Here is a 24037-nt window from a genome sequence, read left to right on the forward strand (position 1 = left end):
TGCACAGCGTGATCTCGCGAGATCATGCGAGTACTGCTAAAAATGAATGGAGAAAAGTGATGACGCTGATTGGTTCGCATCATACACGTCTCTTTACAACGCCCAGTTGGTAAAAAAGTAAAAACACGCTCAGTTGTCTATTAAGAAAACTAATTAGCATAAATCTAAAATTGTGCATAACTTGATTGTTTTTCAAAATAAAAAACACTTATCTACATTACAGCGCCGATCACATTATGTAGGAGATAGGGCACTTATAATGTGGTGACAGAGTCTCTTAACATAAAGAACAATGTGTTTTACGAAAAAACTATCTCAAAATCACTTGGATAAGTAAAACGATTGCAGAGATATTACCACATAAAGTGACACAATAGATTTGAAAAATGGAGCTGGTCCTGAAGGCCAAAATAAGCTTGGTCCTGAAGGGGTTAAAGAGGTTCTCTGGGATTTTTTATTTTATTTAGTCCTTTTATTCATGAAGAATAAAAGGGCTTTGCCATTAACCCCTTAACGCACCATGATGCAACTGTACGCCATGGTTTGCCCTGCATTAAGGCACCATGAAGTACAGTTATGTCATGGTGGTTTTCTGGTGGTTTTCTGTCACCATGTCAAAAGACATGGTGACAGAACAGTGACATCGGCTGTCACAGACAGCCGATAGTCACTGTGACTCGTCGGGGGAACTGACCAATCACAGTATTGCAGCATGGTTACCGGGCTAAAACAGCCAGGTAGCCATGCTAGCCGATCGGCTGTTGGCAAAAGGGGGCCTAACAATGGACCCCTGTCTGCCAAGTACCGCGGCCTAGAGGCGGGGCTTAAAAGGCTTCCGGCCACAGATGAAAGATGGCGGCGAGCTCAGAAACCCACAGAAACCCACCGGTATGCTGGGAAGTGTTGTCCTAGTATAATACGGGCACCCTCGCTTCCAGCAGATCTATTTAGGCCTTGATAATTCGCCTCTTGAAACAGAAGAAATGTTCCCCTCGGGCCGCCACAACTGCATATTTTTTATTCTCTGACTTATGGAAGCCTTAGGCGGAATTCACACAACAGGGTTTCCCGGCCGGGTGCCGGCCGTTCATAAATCGGCCAGCACCCGGCTGCATTAGGAACAATAGACCCTAATGGTGCTATTCACACGACCGTTTTTTTTTGACGGCCGGGAATACCGGCCGTCAAAAAATGGGACATGCCCTATTTTCGGCCGGGTACCCGGCCCCCATAGAAGTCTATGGGGCCGGGTAATACACGGCCATCACCGGAATGTGTCCCGAGTGATGGCCGGGTCTACCGTCGCTCGCGCACTCTCTCTCCTCCTCCTCCTCACAGTGCAGAGTACATGTTAGGAGGAGGGTCTTTTTTTGCTCCCTGTAGGAGTCGGAATCCCCAATCCCCGGCTGGGGATTGGGGATTCCGCTACAGGAGAAGTGCGTGACTACACTGTCCATATATGGACACAGCGAAGTCACTCACTTCTGCAGCGGAATCCCCGACTCTATGGCCGGGAATTCCGCTACAGGAGAAGTGCGTGACTACACTGTCCATATTTGGACACAGCGAAGTCACTCACTTCTGCAGCGGAATCCCCGACTCTATGGCCGGGGATTCCGCTACAGTAGAAGTGAGTGACTACACTGTCCATATATAGACACAGCGATGTCACATACTTCTGCAGCGGAATCCCCGACTCTATGGCCGGGGATTCCGCTACAGGAGAAGTGCGTGACTACACTGTCCATATATGGACACAGCGATGTCACTCACTTGGGGGGGATGGGTGCAACCTACAGGGGGCAGGGTGGCATCGCCGACTTGGTGGCATCGCCGACAGGGGACTTGGTGGCATCGCCGACAGGGGACTTGGTGGCATCGCCGACAGGGGACTTGGTGGCATCGCCGACAGGGGACTTGGTGGCATCGCCGACAGGGGACTTGGTGGCATCGCCGACAGGGGACTTGGTGGCATCGCCGACAGGGGACTTGGTGGCATCGCCGACAGGGGACTTGGTGGCATCGCCGACAGGGGACATGGTGGCATCGCCGACAGGGGACTTGGTGGCATCGCCGACAGGGGACTTGGTGGCATCGCCTACAGGGGACTTGGTGGCATCGCCTACAGGGGACTTGGTGGCATCGCCTACAGGGGACTTGGTGGCATCGACCTACAGGGGGCTGTGTGGCATCGCCTACAGGGGGCTGAGTGGCATCACCAACAGGGGGCTGGGTGGCATTACCTACAGGGGGCTGTGTGGCAACAAATTTAAATTAAATTCATCCGATTTTAAAACGGACAGGGAAAAAAACGGATGCAAAATCGGGTCCAAATCAGACGGTAAAAACGGCAACACGGCCCGGAACAGAATCGGAACGGATGCAAACCGGCCGGGAAAATCGGCCAAAAACAGCCGATTTTCCCGGCCGACACTCGGACCCTGTCGTGTGAATGAGGCCTTAGGGTAAGTTCACACAGATTTTCTTGACACGTTATTTGACGCAGAAACCGCGACGGAAAACGCGCCAAAAAATGGTTGAAAAGAGAAAAAGAAGTGACATGCCCTATCTTCGGGCGCTTACGTCTTTGACCTCCCATTGACATCAATGGGAGGCAGAGAAAGCGTATTTTGCGGTGTTTTTTGCCCGCGATGCTCAATGACCGCGGCCGAAAAAGACGTAGTGGTATGAGGGCTGTTTTTTTGCGGGATGAGCTGTAGTCATTATTGGTACCATTTTGGAGTACATGCGACTTTTTGATCACTTTTTATCCTATTTTTTGGGGGGCAAGGGACCAAAAAACTGCAATTCTGGCATCGTTTCTTTAGGGGATTTTTTTATACAGCGTTCACCACGCGTCATAAATTACATGTTAACTTTATTCTGCAGGTCAGTCCGATTCCGGCAAAAAATTTATAGCACTTTTTTTATGTTTTACAACTTTTTGCACTATAAAATTACTTTTGTAAAACGAATGTATTTTTTCCTTTTGCCAAGTTGTGAGAACCATAACGTTTTTTGCGAGACGAGCTATAGTTTTTATAGGTACCGATCACTTTTTATTCCAATATTTGTAGGGCAAAGTGACCAAAAAACTGAAATTCTGGTAAAGTTTTTGAAGTTTTTTTTTTTTTACGCCGTTCACCGTTTATTCCACCGCGTGGAATCAACAACATATTTTTATAGTTCAGGTGGTTACGGAAGCTGCGATACCAAATATGTATGGTTTATTTTATTTTTTTAATAACAAAGGACTTGATAAGGGAACAGGGCGATTGTGTTTACACTTTTTTTCAAGTCCCACTAGGGGACTTGAAGGTCAAACTGTCAGATATTTTTTTTTCTAATACATTGCACTACCTATGTAGTGCAATTTATTAGATCTGTCAGTCATTCACAGACATCAAGCCGATTAGGCTTCGACTCTCGGCGGGGCCTGATCGGCTTCCGTAATGGCAGTGCAGGAGGCCATTGTTAGGCTTCCAGTTGCCATAGCAGCATCGGCAGCCCTGATTGCATGGCAGGGCTGGCGATCTGCTAGCAACCTCTGAGACGCAGCGATCGCTGCATCTAATGGGTTAATGGCAGGGATTGTAGCTAGCTCTGGTTCCTGCCGTAACATACAGCTGACATCCACCGCTGATGATGCCGGTTCAGCTCCTGAGCTGGCGCCATCTTGCCGTCGGCTACCGAAGCCTTTCAGGCTCTGCCCCCGGGCGGGTCCTGGAAGGCTTCCGTGCTAGGCATACCACGAGGCCAGTATTAGGCCTCCGGTTGCCAGTGCAACCACCGGAACCGACCGAACTGATGAGCTGGGGATCTAAGCTAATTTCGGTTCACGGCATTACAGCGGGATGTCAGCTGTAAGATACCTCTGACATCCGGCGAAGGTGGCACCGACTCAGCTTCTGAGCCGGTGTCCACCATTTGTTGTATGGATACAGCAAAATGCGGGAAGCACTAGCTTTCCATGACGTATCCATACGACAAATGTCGGGAAGGGGTTAAACACATTGGGGTAGATTTACTAATGCTGTCAACATTTAGACAGTGTAAACAAGGACTAGGCTGTGAGAAGATGTGCCAAATTTATTAAAGTCTGTATAATAAATCTGGCACTTTCTCAACCTTATACTACCTATTGGTTAGCTTGTGGCATGCCAGATTTTTTGCAAAACAATTTTGGTGAACGTCGGCACATAAGCCACACCCCCTTTTCTAGACACACTTGAAATTGTCTAGTGAGGCGCAAACAACTTTTTCTTTTTGGTGCAACAACAATAGTAAATATGCAACATTTTCCAAAATAATTGTAAATGCAAAATAACTGTCAAATTTAACTCAAGCGCACCTTTCACAAGTGTAGCATTCACAGTACTCATTGTTTTCTCCAAAAAAGCCATCCCCGTAATAACACGAGATCTCTTCTCCAGGCTCAATATCCCGTAGTGCTTTTACACAAGCAGTATCCCGGCCAGTTGATACAAACTGTAACATTAAAGCAGACATTTCTTATTAATTTCTAATTTAGATCTATGAAACGTATTCTATCATGTTAAATACAAGTATTTTACTTACCTTACAGTTAGGTCTGCAATCTAGAGGTTTTAAAGGAAGAGAAAGAAACAATTATCATTAGAGCTGAAATTGCTTTTTAGAATACAATATGTAAAAACTTTTGGATTTCTGTGATCTGGTTCCTTTGTAGAAAAAATATTGACGTCTTTGAATAAATGGATGCGGTATAAATCCATTGTTATCAGCGGTCACTAAAAATTAAAGTGTCACTCTACTTCCGTGCACGAGTTCTATTAATTAATGCAAAAGCCTCTTCGGACGTCATTGACTTGCCTCAAAAATTGTCCGGCTTACTACCTGTGCTTTTCCACACCCAATGTAAGATTAGACAGGGCCTCGCTAATGCAGTGACACATTAACTTATTAGATGTCAACCATTTTAATTGCAGTTAGTTTACCATTTCAAGTGTGATTTATACAGCTTGCCTAAACATACCATGGTTAATGAAGGCAGCCGGCCCAAGCCACAACTGAGCGCAGTTTTTCCTTGTAGAGTACATGACACTAAAGTCATTCTCCCCATGTCGTAAAAGCATATTTTCTTCTGCTTCGGACAGCTCAGCTATACAGCCCACAAGCAGTTCTATTTTGTCATTACGTTTCCTATTGTAGACAAAAAAAAAACAAAACACCACAAATTCAAATATCTAAGACATATTTTATATACGCGAAGGCTATATTCACATGACAGTGAAAAACAGCCATGACACGCCATTTCTTTAACGACGGTTACAAGGGGACTCAATTGTATCCGCGGATACAATTCACAGCGCTGAGTGAGTGTAGCACTGTCTACAGGGGCAGTGTGTGGCATTATCTATATTGGCACTGTGGCACTTTAGCACTATCTACAAGAGGCAGTGTGGCATTATGTGGGCATTATCTACAGTGGGCACTGTGGGGCTATCTACATGGGCACGGTGTTTGGCACTATGTACAGGGTGCAGTGAGTGGCACTATCTACATGGGCACTGTGGTGTTTTCAGTACAAAAAAACCCTGACAAATGAAATACATGTGTTTATTTAACCCCTTAGTGACCAACAATACGCCTTTTCACGTTCGTCACTAAGGGGCCTTAGGCTAGGCTGACGCCTTTTCACGTGAGCCTAGTCTAAGTCCTGCACGGGTCTCCCGTGCAGGCTGGAGCCGGGGCTCAGCTGTCTGATGACAACTGAGCTCCTGCTCCAACGCCCGCGATCAAAGTTTACTTAGATCGCGGCCGTTTAACCCGTTAAATGCCGCCGTCAATAGCGACCGAGGCATTTAACTTGTTTACAGAGGGAGTGCGCTCCCTCTGTCACCCATCGACGGCCCGCAAATGCAATCGCCGGTCTCCGATGGGTTGTCATGGCAGCTGGGGGCTTGATAAAAACCCCCAGGTCTGCCCTGGACATATGCCTGTTAGGACGCGCCGGAGGCACGTCCTAACAGATTGCCTGTCAGATTTACAGATTTACACTGACAGGCAATAATGCTCTGGTATACGAAGTATACCAAAGCATTATAGCAGCGATCTGAAGATCTCACAGTAAAGTCCCCTAGTGGGACTAATGAAATAAATAATAAATGTGAAATAAAGATTATTAATAAAAATTACAGTCAAAAAATAAATAAAACCATTTCTTTCCATAAAAAGTGGTTTTATTTAGTAAAAGTGTAAAAAACAAAATAAAAAGTACACATATGTGGTATCGCCGCGACCGTAATGACTCCATTAATAAAGTTAATATGCAATTTAAACCGCAAGGTGAACACCGTAAAAAAAAAAACGCAAAAAACAATGGCGAAATTGCAATTTTTTCCATTGCCCCCCAAAAACGTCATAATAAAAATGAATCAATAAGTGCCATGCACCCCAAAACAGTACCAATCAAAACTACGTCTCGTCCCGCAGAAAACAAGCCCAAAAAATCACTACATTGATGGAAAAATAAAAAAGTTACGGCTCTTGGAAAGCAACGATGCAAAAACAAATTATTTTAGTTCAAAAGTGTTTTTATTGTGCAAAAGTCGTAAAACATAAAAAACCTCTACATATGTGGTATCGCCGTAATCGTACCGACCCATAGAATAAAGGTAATGTGTTATTTATGCCGCACAGTGAACGGCGTCAATTTAAAAACGCATAGAACAATGGTGGAATTTCAGGTTTTTTTTTTATAATCCCCCCCAAAAAAGTTAATAAAAGTGAATTAAAAAATTATATGTACTCTAAAATGGTGCTATCAAAAAGCACAACTAATCCCGCAAAAAACAAGTCCTCATACAGCTGTGTAGACGAAAAAATAAAAAAGTTATAGCTCTTTGAATGCGACTATAGAAAAACGAATAAAATAGCTTGGTCATTAGGGCCTAAAATGGGCTGGTCACTAAGGGGTTAACAGATCTAAAAAAAAAGGTGACAAAACGGCCGTTAAAAACAGTCGACGGCCGGGAAATGTATGAAAATTTGGAGACACGCCGATGCAAACGTCCATGAAAAACAGACAGTTGATATGTTTTCAAAGGCCGTTTTTCTTACACTGTCGTGTGAATAAAGCCTCAGGATACACTAAGGTCTCATGTCCACTTCAGTTTTTTTCGTCAGGGTGCGATCTATTTTTTTTTTTAACTGATAGCACCCTGACACATTCATTTCAATGGGGCCATGCACACTTCCTTTGTTTTAACAGAACCGTGCGGCAGGTCCTGCTCATGCCCGTTTTTGACGGAACAGTCTCGGCCTTTGCATTGATTTAGTCCGTGAAACAATGGACTGCACACGGAAGCCATCTGTGTGCGGTCCGTGATTCACGGGAACCGTCATTAGCGGCCGTTCAACGGCAAGTGTGCATGAGGCCGAAGTGTATGCATCTAAGAAAATTAATAGAAAACGTCATACCATTCTTTAGTTGCAACTATTTTGGCTCCATTCTGCTCAGAAGAATATCGATTGCAAGGCAATATTTCAAAACCGCTACTAGTTGCAAACATTCTTAAGTAGATGAACACCTGTAGCATTAGGAATTTCAGAAAAAACAATACGTTTAAGTTTGATAATACAACACAGCAACACCTGTTAGGTTATTATTATATAACGCACTTTTGAAATCTAACACACTAGCAAATCAAGTTAATTTCTTCTTCAGGGCCGGTCCACTCTTGCATTGGATGCTCCATTAGGATCAGGCCAAGACTACTGCTACACTATTGTTTCCAGTAAAACTACGGTCTAAAGCTGACGGATCCCATTAAAGTCAATGGGTTCCGTCGGTCGACTGTGGTGTCCATGGTGCAACAGAATCGGTGTGTCCAGTTATTCCCTTGTTCTACTCCTCTTACAGAGAAGAACAATGGAACGACGTGTGCAGGTGTGAACATAGCCTTACTTGGCTTCTTGAGATAAAATATACCATATAAAATAGATAAAGTAATATGCTGTCAATTTCGTAGTGAGGAAAAACCTACATGTTCCTTGAAGTGCTTCTCCTGCATTTTATTCTTGTTAAGAAAATAATGACGTGCCCAATCACCGGATACCAAATTTTTGAACGTCTTTTCCAAGTGTTCAGTTTTCTTGAAATTCTCAATCACTTCCTTCAGCTCCTCTTGTCTCCCTTTAATAGGGCGAAACCTGATAAGAAGGTGGATTATGAATATTTTTTTCATTCAAAGCTGCACAAACCATATTAATTAAATGTATTTTGAAGTATTTTGATTAAAATGGAATACTTATGTATGCATACAGGATTTTTATCTGAACTTATTTCTTTATTTTAAGAAGTATTTCGACTATAATTTTTCTTAATTACTTATAGAATAGGAAAACATAAAATTTTCTAATATATATGTATTTAAAATACTGCTCACATGCCTTTCTTAGGCTATGTTCACACGGAGTATTTTGGGGGAGGAATATCTGCCTCAAAATTCCGTTTGGAACTTTGAGGCAGATATTCCTCTCCCTGCACGCCGATTTTCGCGTCAATTATCGCGCCGTTTTTCGACCGCGGCCATTGAGCGCCGCGGGCATAAAACAGCGAGAAATACGCTTTCTCCTGCCTCCCTTTGAAGTCAATGGGAGGTCAGAGGCGGAAGCGCCCGAAGATAAGGCATGTCGCTTCTTTTTCCCGCGAGGCAGTTTTACTGCTCGCGGGAAAAAGACGTCGACGCCTCCCATTGAAATCAATGGGAGGCGTTCTCGGGCCGTTTTTGCCGAGTTTTGCGACGCGGTTCCCGCGTCAAAATACTCGGCAAAATACCCCGTGTGAACATAGCCTTAGGCTATATTCACACGGAGTTGAAAAACTCGTCAAAAACGGCCCGAAAGGCAGTGGCGTCTTTTTCCCGCGAGCGGTAAAACCGTCTAGCGGGAGAAAGAAGGGACATGCCCTATCTTCGGGCGTTTACGCCTCGGACATCGCATTGACATCAATGGGGGGCAGAGAAAGCGTATGTCGCTGCGTTTTATGCCCGTGGCGCTCAATGGCCGCGGGCGAAAAAAGCAGCGAAAATCGGCATGTAGGGAGAGGAAAATCTGCCTCAAACTTCCAAATGGAATTTTGAGGCAGATTTTCCACCTGCAAAAAACTCTGTGTGAACATAGCCTTATACCAGTGCAGTTGAGGAGAATATAATTAGCAGTAACACAATTTAACCCCTTAATGACCGCCGATACACCTTTTCACGGCGGTCATTAGTGGGCTTTATTCTGATGCAATAGCCTTTTCACGGCGCTGCATCAGAATAAACAAACAGGGACATCCCTGCTCGAACGAGTGAGATCGATATTAGTATCGATCTCACCTGTTTAACCCCTCAGATGCGGCGCTCAATAGTGAGTGCCGCATCTGAATAGTTTTGGAGAGAGGGAGGGAGCTCCCTCTCTTCCCACTGACACCCAGCGATAAGACCGCCGAGTGTCTGTGTGGTCCCCCAGGTCTGCCTGTAGTGAATGCCTGCTAGGTCATGCCAGAGGCATGTCCTAGCAGATGCCTGTCCGTTTTAAACGGACAGGCAGTAAGTACACTGCAATACAGAAGTATTGCAGTGTAATATGCGATCATCCGATTGCTTTTATAATAAAGTCCCCTGGTAGGACTAGTAAAAAATAGTTTTAATAAAGTTAATAAAATAAAAAAAATGAAAAACCCACTTTTTCCCCTACAAAATGCTTTACTATTAAAAAAGACAAAATAAAGCAAAAAAGTTACACATTTTTGGTATCGCCACATCCATAACGACCCCGACTATAAAGCTATTACATTATTTAACCTGCACGGTGAATGCCGTAAAAAATAAAATAAAAACAATGGAAAAATTGCCGTTTTCTGTGAATCCGGACAATTTTTTTTTTATAAAAAGTGATTAAAAAGTCGCATCTACTCCAAAATGGTACCAATAAATACTTCAAGTCGTCCCGCAAAAATAAAGCCCTCATACAACTGCATCAGCGAAAAAATCAAAAAAGTTATGGCTCTTCAAATATGGAGACACAAAAACAAATAATTTTGAAAAAAATGCGTTTTTACTGTGTAAAAGTAGTAAAACATACAAAAACGATACAAATTTGGTATCGTTGCAATCATAACAACCCGTTGAATAAAGTTAGTGTGTTATTTATACCACACGGTAAACGGCGTAGATTTAGGACGCAAAAAAAAGGGATGGCGAAATTTCAGTTTTTTTCTATCCCCCTCAAAAAAAAGTTAATAAAAGTTAATCAATAAATAATATGTACCCCAAAATGGTGCGATTAAAAAAATACAACTTGTCCCGCAAAAATCAAGACCTTATACAGCTATGTCGACACAAAAAAAAAAAAAAGTTATAGCTCCTCGAAAAGGGCGATGGAAAAACATAAAAAATGGCTTGGTCATTAGGGCCCAGAATGCAAGCAGGGGGAAGGGGTTAATAATAAATAGGCAGAAAAATATTTTGTGACACTATGCGTATAGATCATTCAATCAGTGCTCTGCTGACGTGCCAGACCTTAGTCTGTAGCAGAAATGGACACATCCACAACACCTTTTTGATTTACAAATAAAATGGCATTTATTTTCATAGGCCAACTACATCTTTTACAGCAGAGTGTTTTTTACTATACACTAGGGATGCACGATGCATCGAAACTTCGATACTGTTTCGATACTGTGCATCCCCAAACGGTTCGATACCGTTGTTTCATGTATTTCGATTCTTAGCTGTGCATCCGCACAGCTAAGTATAGTAACACATGAATGTACGAGAGCGGGGCTGCGGCTGTGTAATACAGCCATTGCCCCGCTCCTGAGTCCTGACATGTGCACGCCGTCAGGATGATGCGATGCGGTCATGCACTAATGAGCGGCGGCACTGAAGACAGAACATGGCGGGCGCACTACAAGACACCCCCATGTTCTATCTTCAGTGCCTGCGCCGCCGCTTATTATAGTGCAGTGCCGGCCGCATCACCTCATGCTGACCGCGCGCGCACTTCCTGTCAGGAGCGGGGCAATGACTGTATTACACAGCCACAGCCCCGCTTCATAGCTGCGGCGATCAGAGAAACCTCTCATCTCCGCCGCTATTCCCCTGAATGCTGCAATCAAAGCTTACTGCAGCGTTCAAGAGGAAGTGAGAAGAGGGGATGCCCCTTGGATCGCATCACAGAAATTCCCTGTGACGCGACTGAGGGACATACCATATATGGGCAGACAGCCCATGGTCCATTGAAGGACCCCAGCGCTGTCTTACCATATTTCCTGTTAGGGCATACTTAGGAATGTCCTAACTAGTTGCCTGTGTACTATCAGTACACAGGCTAATGTACTGGAATATAGATACGGTATATGCCAGTACATTCAAGTTTAAAAATAAAGTAAAAACAAAGTAATGTTAAATAAAAATAAAAAAACACACATACACCTTTTTTACAATAAACATTAAAATAAGTCTCAATACATAAAATATTCCCATAATGGGTATTGGCCCGGCCGTAATAACCTGCACAACAATTTTTTTGCATCACTTATGATGTGTACGCTGTAAAAAAATAAAATAAAAACTGCTTTCTATCACTTATTGTGGGGCACAAGGTGTGAGGAATTTAACCTCCATGTGCCTCACATTAATAGTAATTAACCCCATAATGTACCTTACACATTAACCCATAATGACGGAGAAACACGATGGGGTTAATTACTATTATTGTGAGGCACATTCAAAATTCATCACACCTCACATCAGAAAACGGATTTTTTTTTTATTATTACTGTTGGCAAAGTATCGAATTGGTATCGAAATTGCAATTGTAAACAAAGTATCGGTATCGAAGTCCAAATTCTGGTATCGTGATATCCCTACTATACACACACACACACACACACACACACACACACACACACACACACACACACACACACACACACACACACACACACACACACACTATCTGGTCACCTGACCATCAAACATTTATGAGCTATTTGGACATCCCATTCCAAAATCATGGACGTTAATATGGCGTTAGGCCCCCCTCTATTGGCTAGAACAGCCTCTTCTCTTCCGGGAAGGCTATTCACAATATTTTGGAGTATCTGAGGGAATATGTTCCTACTCAGTCAAAACAGCATTTGTGAGGTCAAACACTGAATTTGGATGAGAAGGTCTAGCTCCTAATTGGTATTCCAATTCATCCCAAAGATGTTCGATGGGATGGAGGAGTGTGGCAAACCACTAAGGCCTCATTCACACGACAGGATTTCCCAGCCCGGGTGCCGCCCGTTCATAAATCGGCTGGCGCCCGGCTGGATTAGGAATAATAGACCCCTAATTGGGCTATTCACAAGACCGATTTTTTGATGGCCGGGAGAACCGGCCGTCAAAAAATGGGACATGCTCTATTTTCGGCCGGGTACCTGGCCCCCATAGAAGTCTATGGGGCCAGGTAATACACGGCCATCACCGGAATGTGTCCCGAGTGATGGCCGGGTTTTCCGTTGCTTGCGCTCTATCTCCTCCTCCTCACAGCGCAGATTGCATGTGAGGAGGAGGAGTTTATGCCATTCGGACGAATGGCTGTACACTGTACACTGTGTGGCAGGGCCGGGGTGTACAGCAGGTGGAGGGAGCACTGTGCTGGCTCCCTTCCCCTGCTTGTTTTAAAAGCGCCCTGGCCCGGCGACACCTTCCATGGCGCCGCTAGCAGCTGCTGCTGCAGCTGCTACTACTGTAGCGACGCCACTATAGCAGAGCAGGGAGGTATCTCCCCGCTCTGCTATGTGCTAGCCCCACTTTAGCTCCTTGAAGGAGCGGAATCCCAGTTTTTTCGGGGATTCCGCTCCTGGACAGAGCGCTTGATGTCTCTGTCCATATCTGGGAAGTGACATCAGGGGAAACTCCTGAAGCGGAATCCCCGAACACATGGGGATTCCCCTTCAGGAGTTGCCGCTGATGTCACTGTCCAGATCTGCCCGGCCCGGAACGGATGCAAAACTTTATGCAAACCGGCCGGGAAAATAGCCGATTTTACCGGCCTACACTCAGGCTCGGGCGGGACCCTGTCGTGTGAACCCAGCCTTAATTTCCTCCATACCAAATTCGTCAAACCATGTCCTGATGGACCTAGCTTTGTGCACAGCAACAGACAGGAAAGGGCTTTACCCAAACTGTTGCCGCAAAGTTGGAAGCATACAATTGTCTAAGATGTCTTTGCATGCTACGCATTACCATTACCCATTACAGGAAAAAAAAAAAAGAGGCCTAGCCCAGATGCTGAAAGACAACCCAAGACCATAATACCTGCTCCATCAAATGTGCATTATGCATTCTGGTAAGCAGCATTCTCCTGGCACCCGTCAAAACACAGATGTGTCCATCAGATTGCCAGATAGTAAAAAGTGACCATCACCGTCATCACTTTAGAAAACACGTTTACACTGCTGCAGTTAAAAGCCGGCATGCTTTACACCATTTAGCCGATGCTTCACATTGTGCATGGTGATCTTAGGCTTGTGTGCAGCTGCTCAACCATGGAAACCCATTTCATGATGTAGGTAAGGGTTCATTTTAGTTGGTTTTGCCACTTAAGCTTTAACCCCTTAACGCTCAGCGGCGTAATAATCCGTCGTGCTAACTGTATCGTTAGCGCTCAGCGACGGACTATTACGTCGCGGGAGTAACGGCCATTTCGGCCGTCCTCCCGACACATACAGGAGCTGTGACAGCTGCTGTCTCGTACAGCAGCTGCCGCAGCTCCTACCGCGGGGACCGATCGCCGTGTCCCCGCTGATTAACCCCTTAAAAGCCGTGTTCAATAGCGATCACGGCTGTTTAGGGGTTAAGCTACAATCGCCAGCCTGCTATACGATAGCGGCTGGCGATGGTGGCTATGGCAACCGGACACCAAACAATGGCGTCCGGCTATGCCATCGACGGAAGCCTAGTGGGTCCTGACGAAGTCAGGACCCATTATGCTTGCTGTCAGCGAGTAGCTGACAGCTCTGATACACTGCACTACGCATGTAGTGCAGTGTATTAGAATAGCGATCAGGGCCTCCTGCCCTCAAGTCCCCTAGTGGGACAACGTAATAAAGTAAAAACAAAGTGTAAAAATAAGAAAATAAAAGTTTTAAAAGTAATAAAAGTCAAAATCCCCCCTTTTCCCTTATCAGTCCTTTATTATTAATAAAAATATATAAACAAATAAACCATACATAATTGGTATTGCCGCGTCTGTAACGGCCTGAACTACAAAAATAATTTCATTATTTATTCCCCGCAGTAAACACCGTAAAAGAAAATAATAAACCGTACCAGAATCACAATTGTTTGGTCACTTCACCTCCCAAAAAATGTGAATAAAAAGAGATAAAAAAGTCGCATGTACCTAAAAATGGTAAGTCCTCGCACGGCTTTCTTTATGGAAAAATAAAAAAGTTATGGCTCTTAGAATAAGGTAACACAAAAAGTAAATGATTTTTTACAAAAATTATTTTATTGTGCAAACGCCATAAGACATCAAAAAAACTATAAACATATGGTATCGCCGTAATCGTATCGCCACGCAGAATAAAGTGAATGTCATTTATAGCGCATGGTGAACGCTGTAAAAAAAAAAATATAATAAAAAAACAATAGTAGGATTTCTGTTTTTTAGTCACCACTCCACTTAAAAATAGAATAAAAACTGATCAAAACGTCGCATGCACCCCAAGAAAACTGCAATGAATTCCTCAAGGGGTCTAGTTTCCAAAATGGGGTCACTTTCGGGGGTTTTCCATTGTTTTGGCACCACAAGACCTCTTCAAACCGGACATGGTGCGTAATAAAAAAAGGAGGCCTCAAAATCCACTAGGTCCTCCTTTGCTTCGGAGGCCGGTGCTTCAGTCCATTACCGCACTAGGGCCACATGTGGGATATTTCTCAAAACTGCAGAATCTGGGCAATAAGTATTAAGTTGCGTTTCTCTGATAAAACCTGAGAGGCCTCCCTAAGACACTGCTTGGGCAAACAAGAAGGGGTGAGAGCAGGGCACATTCCAGCAGCAACATATTGTGTGTCAAGTACAAGACAAGAGAAATGCCACACCAGTACCCATGTACCTGTACGAGGTACCAGTACAGAGACTTCCAAACCAGACTGCATCCTGGACTACAATAGGTACATGGAAGGGGTGGATTTGTCAGATCAAGCCCTGAAGGCCTACAGCGCCATGCGGTGTGGTATAAGAAGCTGGCCGTGCACATCATACAGATGGCATTGTACAATGTGTACGTGCTACGTCGATGTACAGGCCAGAGGGGAACTTTCCTGGAATTTCAAGAGGTGGTTATCAAGAACCTAATCTTTAGGGACCAGGAAGGGGGGGGGGCACCCAACACTTCTGGAAGCGGGGCCACACACATCGTACCAGGGCAACACTTTCCAGGAGAAGTTTCCCAAACTGGCAAGAAGGGAAAAAGTCAAAGGAGGTGCAAAGTCTGCTATAAGAGGGGGATAAGGGAGGACACAATATATCAATGTGACGCGTGTCCCGAAAAACCAGAGCTTTGTATGAAAGAGTGTTTTAAAATGTATCATACATCCCTTGGTTTATAATTTACCCCAATTTTACTTACCCTGATGCACTCCGCACAGCTTATCCCCCTCATCTTTCCCTTCTGAGCCCTGCTGTGTGCCCAGGCAGCTGATAACAGCCACTTTGAGGGTATTGCCGTACACAAGTTCTGTGAAGAAATTATGGTGTCTAAATGGTCACATTACCCATAAATGAATTCCTTGAGTGGTGTAGTTTCCAAAATGGGGTCACTTCTGGTGGGTTTCCATTGCTTTGATACCTCTAGGGCTCTGCAAATGCGACATGGCACCCGAAAACCAATCCAGCAAAATCTGGACTCCAACAAACACATGGCGCTCCTTTCCTTCTGAGCCCTCCCATGGGCCCAAACGGCAGTTTATCACCTCAAATGGGGTATTGCCGCACTAAGGACAAATTGGGCAACAAAATGGGGTATTTTCTTCCCTGTGAAACTAAGAAATTTTGATCACAAATGACATCTTATGGGAAAAAATGAAATTTTTTTAATTTCACAGCCCAATTCAAATAGGTGCTGTGAAAAAACGGTGCGGTCAAAATGGTAACAACAACCATAAATGAATTCCTTGAGGGGTGCAGTTTCCAAAATGGGGTCACTATTGGGGGATTCCTACTGTTTTGGCACCTCAACACCTCTTCAAACCTGGCATGCTGCCTAAAATATATTCTAATAAAAAAGAGGCCTCAAAATGCACTAGGTCCTTCTTTGGTTCTGGGGCTTGTATTTTAGTCCACGAACACACTAGAGCCACATGTGGGACATTTCTAAAAACGGCAGAATCTGGACAATACATATTTAGTAGTATTTCTCTTGTAAAACCTTCTGTGTTACAGAAGAAAAATTTAATAAAATTGAAATTCAGCAAGAAAAATGAAATTTGCAAATGTCATCTCCACTTTGCTATAGTTCTTGTGAAATGCCTGAAGGGTTAAAAAACTTTCTAAATGCTGTTTTGAATACTTTGAGGGGTCTAGTTTTTAAAATGGGGTGTTTTATCAGGGTTTCTAATACATAGGCCCCTCAAAGCCACTTCAGAACTGAACAGGTACCTTAAAAAAAAGGCTTTTGAAATTTTCTTAAAAATATGAGAAATTGCTGTTTATGTTCTAAGCCTTATAACGTCCAAGAAAAAGAAAAGAATGCTCAAAAAACGATGCCAATCAAAAGTAGACTTATGGGAAATGTGAACTAGTAACTATTTTGGGTGGTATAACCGTCTGTTTTACAAGCAGATGAATTTAAATTCTGAAAAATGCTATTTTTTCAAAAATGTTTCTACATTTTGCAATTTTTCACCAATAAACACTGAATATATCGACCAAATTTTACCACGAACATGAAGCCCAATGTGTCACGAGAAAACAATCTCAGAATCGCTTGGATAGGTTTAACCCCTTAACGCTCCATGACCTACTATTAGGTCATGCTAACTGTAGCGTTCGCGCTCAGTGACCTAATAGTAGGTCATGGAGTAAACACGGCGCCGTTCGCGCGGGGCGCGTTCATGAGCTGTGATAGCTGCTGTTTCCGACAGCAGACTATCACTGCTCAATGTGCCGGGACCGATCGCGGAGCTCCCCCGCCGATTAACCCCTCAGAAGCCGCGTTCAATAGCGATCGCGGCTTCTTAGGGGTTAATCCGCCATCGCCGGCCTGCTACACGATAGCGGCCGGCGATGGTGACTATGGCAACCGGACACCAAACAATGGCGTCCGGCTATGCCATAGACGGAAGCCTAGTGGGTCCTGACAACGTCAGGACCCACTATGCTTGCTGTCAGTGAGTAGCTGACAGCTCTAATACACTGCACTACGCATGTAGTGCAGTGTATTAGAATAGCGATCAGGGCCTCCTGCCCTCATGTCCCCTAGTGGGACAAAGTAATAAAGTAAAAAAAAAGTAAAAAAAAGATGTGTAAAAATAAGAAAATAAAAGTTTTAAAAGTAATAAAAGTAAAAGTCCCACTTTTTCCCTTATCAGTCCTTTATTATTAATAAAAATATATAAACAAACAAATAAACTATACATAATTGGTATCGCCGCGTCCGTAACGGCCTGAACTACAAAATTATTTTGTTATTTATCCCGCACGGTGAACGCCGTAAAAAAATATATTGATAAACCGTACCACAATCACAATTCTTTGGTCACTTCACCTCCCAAAAAATGGAATAAAAAGAGATCAAAAAGTCGCATGTACCGAAAAATGGTCCTGATCGAAACTACAGTTCGTTACGCAAAAAATAAGTCCTCGCACGGCTTTATTGATTGAAAAATAAAAACGTTCTGGCTCTTAGAATAAGGTAACACAAAAAGTGAATGATTGTTTACAAAACGTATTTTATTGTGCAAACGCCATAAGACATAAAAAAACTATAAACATCTGGTATCGACGTGATCGTATCGCCCCGCAGAATAAAGTGAATATGTCATTTATAGTGCACGGTGAACGCTGTAAAAAAAAAAGTATACAAAAACAATAGTAGAATTGCTGTTTATTAGTCACCACGCCACCTAAAAATGGAATAAAAACTGATCAAAAAGCCGCATGCACCCCAAGAAAACTACAATGGATTCCTCAAGGGGTCTAGTTTCCAAATTGGGGTCACTTTTGGGGGGTTTCCAATGTTTTGGCACCACAAGACCTCTTCAAACCGGACATGGTGCCTAATAAAAAAGAGGGCTCAAAATCCACTAGGTGCTCCTTTGCTTCGGAGGCCGGTGCTTCAGTCCATTACCGCCCGAGGGCCACATGTGGGATATTTCTCAAAACTGCAGAATCTGGGCAATAAGTATTGAGTTGTGTTTCTCTGATAAATCCTTTTGTGTTATAAAAAAAATGGTATAAAAAGAGTAAATTTCACCTCTACTTTGCTCTAAATTTCTGTGAAACACCTAAAGGGTTCATAAACTTTCTAAATGCTGTTGTGAAAACTTTGAGGGGTCTAGTTTCTAAAATGGGGTGTTTGATAGGGGTTTCTAATATATGGGCCCCTCAAAGCAACTTCAGAAATGAACTGGAACCTAAAAAAATAAATAAATGAGGCAATACTTCGCTTCTTACATTATACTGATAATGAGCCGTGCCCACCCCGAGATGACCCCAGTTTTGACCGTTTGGATAAACGGAGACCCCTATTAGACCGTTTCAGTGCCCGGTTTTCCCAAGCATACACCCCCGAGAAGTGTTTTTCTATTGATGAGTCCCTGGTACATTTTAAAGGGAGGGTTCAATTCCGCCAGTACCTGCCAGGTAAGAGGGCAAGGTATGGCGTGAAGATGTATAAGCTGCGAGAGGGCATCAGGGTATACCTACAGATTTAGGATATATGAAGGAAAGGCCACCCGCAAACCAGACTGCATCCTGGACTACAATAGGTACATGGGAGGGATGGATTTGTCAAATCAAGTCCTGAAGCCCTACAGCGCCATGCGGTGTGGTATAAGAAGCTGGCCGGGCACATCATACAGATGGCATTGTACAATGTGTACGTGCTACGTCGATGTTCAGGCCAGAGGGGAACTTTCCTGGAATTTCAAGATCTAATCTTTAGGGACCAGGAAGGGGGGGCACCCAGTACTTCTGGAAGCGAGGCCACACGCATCGTACCAGGGCAACACTTTCCAGGAGAGGTTCCCCAAACCGGTGGAAAGGGAAAGAGTCAAAAGAGGTGCAGAGTCTGCTATAAGAGGGGGATAAGGAAGAACACAATATACCAATGTGACACGTGTCTCGAAAAACCAGAGCTCTGTATAAAAGATTGTTTTAAAATGTATCATACATCCCTTGATTTTTAATTTACCCTGATGCACTCCGCACAGCTTACCCCCCTCATCTTTCCCTTCTGAGCCCTGCCGTATGCCCAGGCAGCTGATAACAGCCACATGTAGGGTATTGCCGTACCCAGGAGAACCCACATTACAATTTAAGGGGTGTATATCTCCGGTGGCGCATGCTGGGCACACTATATTGGACACTGAAATGGCATATATATATATAAAATTGCAAATCTCACACTGCACCATCTGCTGCGCATTATCTTTTACACAGTACCTGTGGGGTCAAAATGCTTACTACACCTCTAGATGAATGTCTTAAGGGGTGTAGTTTTTAAAATGGGGTCACTTCTCGGGGGTTTCAACTGTACTGGTACCTCAGGGGCTTCTGCATACATGACTTAGCACCAGAAAAGCTCCAGTAGGCCAAATGGTGGTCCTTTTCTTCTGAGCCCTCCCATGGGCCCAAACGGCAGTTTATCACCACAAATGGGGTATTGCCGCACTAAGGACAAATTGGGCAACAAAATGGGGTATGTTGTTCCTTGTGAAAATAAGAAATTTTGATCAAAAATGACATCTTATTGGAAAAAATATCATTTTTTTCATTTCACAGCCCAATTCAAATAGATGCTGTGAAAAAACTGTGCAGTCAAAATGATAACAAAAACCATAAATGAATTCCTTGAGGGGTGTAGTTTCCAAAATGGGGTCACTTCTGGTTGGTTTCCATTGCTTTGATACCTCTGGGCCTCTGCAAATGCGACATGGCACCCGAAAACCAATCCAGCAAAATCTGGACTCCAACAAACACATAGCGCTCCTTTCCGTCTGAGCCCTCCCATGGGCCCAAACGGCAGTTTATCACCACAAATGGGGTATTGCCGCACTAAGGACAAATTGGGCAACAAAATGGGGTATGTTGTTCCCTGTGAAAATAAGAAATTTTGATCAAAAATGACATCTTATTGGAAAAAATATCATTTTTTTCATTTCACAGCCCAATTCAAATAGGTGCTGTGAAAAAACTGTGCGGTCAAAATGATAACAAAAACCATAAATGAATTCCTTGAGGGGTGTAATTTCCAAAATGGGGTCACTTCTGGTGGGTTTCCATTGTTTTGATACCTCAACACCTCTTCAAACCTGGCATGCTGCCTAAAATATATTCTAATAAAAAAGAGGCCTCAAAATGCACTAGGTGCTTCTTTGCTTCTAGGGCTTGTGTTTTAGTCCACGAGCGCACTAGAGGCACATGTGGGACATTTCTAAAAACTGCAGAATCTGGACAATACATATTTAGTAGTATTTCTCTGGTAAAACCTTCTCTGTTACTAAAAAAAAATTGAATAAAATTGAAAGTCAGCAGAAAAAATTAAATTTGCAAATTTCATTTCCACTTTGCTTTAATTCCTGTGAAATGCCTGAAGGGTTAAAAAACTTTCTATATGCTGTTTTGAATACTTTGAGGGGTCTAGTTTTTAAAATGGGGTGTTTTATGGGGGTTTCTAATACATAGGCCCCTCAAATCCACTTCAGAACTGAACTGGCACCTTCAAAAAAAGGCTTTTGAAATTTTCTTAAGAATTTGAGAAATTGCTGTTTATGTTCTAAGCCTTGTAACGTCCAAGAAAAATAAAATAATGTTCAAAAAACGATGCCAATCTAAAGTAGACATATGGGAAATGTGAACTAGTAACTATTTTTGGTGGTATAACCGTCTGTTTTTCAAGCAGATACATTTAAATTCTGAAAAATGCTATTTTTTGTAAATTTTCTCTAAATTTTGCAATTTTTCACAAATAAAGACTGAATATATCGACCAAATTTTACCACAAACATGAAGCCCAAAGTGTCACGAGAAAACAATCTCAGAATCGCTTGGATAGGTTTAAGCATTCCGACGTTATTACCATATAAAGTGAAATATGTCAGATTTGAAAAATGGGCTCTGAGCCTTAAGGCCCAAACTAGGCTGCGTCCTTAAGGGGTTAAGCATTCCAACATTATTACCACATAAAGTGAAATATGTCAGATTTGAAAAATGGGCTCGGAGCCTTAAGGCCAAAACTAGGCTTTAAGGGGTTAAAGGCTATGGACACCTTTGACATGGAAAAAAAAATAAAGTTGCACTAAGTTTCAGACTGCAATCTTAATTCATTTTCAGATCCCTTGATATTCAATTAGCAAACAGCTCTAGTTTCAGACATTTCTCCTGTGGGCATGTTCCTCCCAGTAATACATGCTGGATGTGAGACCTGTGACTCCAGGATGCTGCTGCGTTCACTAGTTCTCATGTGTGAGCACAGCTTTCTCTCTACACTAGCCTGTGCAATTCCCCCTCTACTCTCCTATCTATTTACAGCCTGATACTGACAGCTTATATGATCTGCCCTCCTTGAACACTTGGAAGCTTTTTCCCCTTCTCCACTCTCTGATAGGTCATGTAGTGGACTGATGGGTTTGAGTAAAGGTGTATTCAAAAGTTACAATTAAGGTGCGGTCAAACCGCATTTAAAAACAGCATATAGCGTTCTAACTACCGATGTTCCGTGCAGTTAGCACATCATGTTGGCCGGGGCTTTGGGAGCCCAGGAATACACCCCACACTGTAGAGTGACACCCACAACCCCTGTAGGCAGTGCAAAACCCTCTGTAGATAGCGCCACCTAAGATCCCTCCAGCATAAGAATCCCCGGCCAGCGCTCTGTCCGAGGATTCCCCTCCTTGAGGGAGCCCCAGCCGTGTCTTCCTCACCGCTGTAGATAGTGCAAACCCCCTGCAGATAGCAACCCGCATGTTGTAGATAGCCATGCACCCCCCACCGTACATTTGACGTAGTGGCTCTGTCTCGGAACGGAATCCCCGGCCAACACTCTGGCCGGAGATTCCGCTACTGGAGAATCTCACTATCCATATATGGACAGTGACGTCAGCGGCTCACTCTAGGAGCGGAATCCCCGGTGTCAGATCGTTGTGCCAGGGATTCCGCTACTGGAGAAGCCCCTGGTGTCACTATCCATACACTACCGTTCAAAAGTTTGCGGTCACCCAGACAATTTTGTGTTTTCCATGAAAACTCACACTTTATCAAATGAGTTGCAAAATGACTAGAAAATATAGTCAAGACATTGACAAGGTTAGAAATAATGATTTTTATTTGAAATAATAATTTTCTCCTTCAAACTTTGCTTTCGTCAAAGAATGCTCCATTTGCAGCAATTACAGACCATTCTAGCTGTTAATTTGCTGAGGTAATCGGGAGAAATTTCACCCCATGCTTCCAGAAGGCCCTCCCACAAGTTGGATTGACTTGATGGGCACTTTTTGCGTACCATACGGTCAAGCTGCTCCCACAACAGCTCTATGGGGTTGAGATCTGGTGACTGCGCTGGCCACTCCATTACAGATAGAATACCAGCTGCCTGCATCTTCCCTAAATAGTTCTTGCATAATTTGGAGGTGTGCTTTGGGTCATTGTCCTGTTGTAGGATGAAATTGGCTCCAATCAAGCGCTGTCCACAGGGTATGGCATGGCGTTGCAAAATGAAGTGATAGCTTTCCTTATTCAAAATCCCTTTTACCTTGTACAAATCTCCCACTTTACCAGCACCAAAGCAACCCCAGACCATCACATTACCTCCACCATGCTTGACAGAAGGTGTCAGGCACTCTTTCAGCATCTTTTCAGTTCTGTGTCTCACAAATATTCTTCTGTGTGATCCAAACACCTCAAACTTCGATTCGTCTGTCCATAACACTTTTTTCCAATCTTCCTCTGTCCAATGTCGGTGTGCTTTTGCCCATATTAATCTTTTCCTTTTATAAGCCAGTCTCAGATATGGCTTTTTCTTTGCCACTCTGCACTGAAGGCCAGCATCCCGGAGTCGCCTCTTCACTGTAGACGTTGACACTGGCGTTTTGCGGGTACTATTTAATGAAGCTGCCAGTTGAGGAACTGTGAGGCGTCTATTTCTCAAACTAGAGACTCTAATGTACTTGCCTTGTTGCTCAGTTGTGCCGCGGGGGCCTCCCACTTCTCTTTCTACTCTGGTTAGAGCCTGTGTGTGCTGTCCTCTGAAGAGAGTAGTACTCACCGTTGTAGGAAATCTTCAGTTTCTTGGCAATTTCTCGCATGGAATAGCCTTCATTTCTAAGAACAAGAATAGACTGTCGAGTTTCACATGAAAGCTCTCTTTTTCTAGCCATTTTGAGAGTTTAATCGAACCCACAAATGTAATGCTCCAGATTCTCAACTAGCTCAAAGGAAGGTCAGTTTTATAGCTCCTCTAAACAGCAAAACTGTTTACAGCGGTGCTAACATAATTGCACAAGGGTTTTCAAGTGTTTTCTAATCATCCATTAGCCTTCTAACACAGTTAGCAAACACAACGTACCATTAGAACACTGGAGTGATGGTTGCTGGAAACGGGCCTCTATACACCTATATAGATATTGCATTAAAAACCAGACGTTTGCAGCTAGAATAGTAATTTAGTACATTAACAATGTATAGAGTGTATTTCTGATTAATTTAATGTTATCTTCATTGAAAAAAACTGTGCTTTTCTTTCAAAAATAAGGAAATTTCTAAGTGACCCTAAACTTTTGACCGGTAGTGT

General features: G+C 43.5%; 1 protein-coding gene across 1 annotated transcript in view; it reads right to left on the reverse strand.

Annotated features, from left to right (window-relative positions):
• KMT5B (lysine methyltransferase 5B) overlaps positions 1–24037 on the reverse strand; it is a 125165-nt gene that overhangs the window by 43553 nt on the left and 57575 nt on the right. The window contains exons 5-9 of the mRNA XM_075837305.1: positions 8028–8193; positions 7462–7571; positions 5015–5181; positions 4579–4598; positions 4352–4488 (exon numbers count right to left, since the gene is read on the reverse strand). Coding sequence (XP_075693420.1) covers positions 4352–4488; positions 4579–4598; positions 5015–5181; positions 7462–7571; positions 8028–8193 — 600 coding nt within the window. The remainder of the gene's footprint in view (positions 1–4351; positions 4489–4578; positions 4599–5014; positions 5182–7461; positions 7572–8027; positions 8194–24037) is intronic.

The sequence above is a fragment of the Rhinoderma darwinii genome, chromosome 9 (genome assembly GCF_050947455.1).
Source record: "Rhinoderma darwinii isolate aRhiDar2 chromosome 9, aRhiDar2.hap1, whole genome shotgun sequence".
Taxonomy (NCBI): domain Eukaryota; kingdom Metazoa; phylum Chordata; class Amphibia; order Anura; family Rhinodermatidae; genus Rhinoderma; species Rhinoderma darwinii.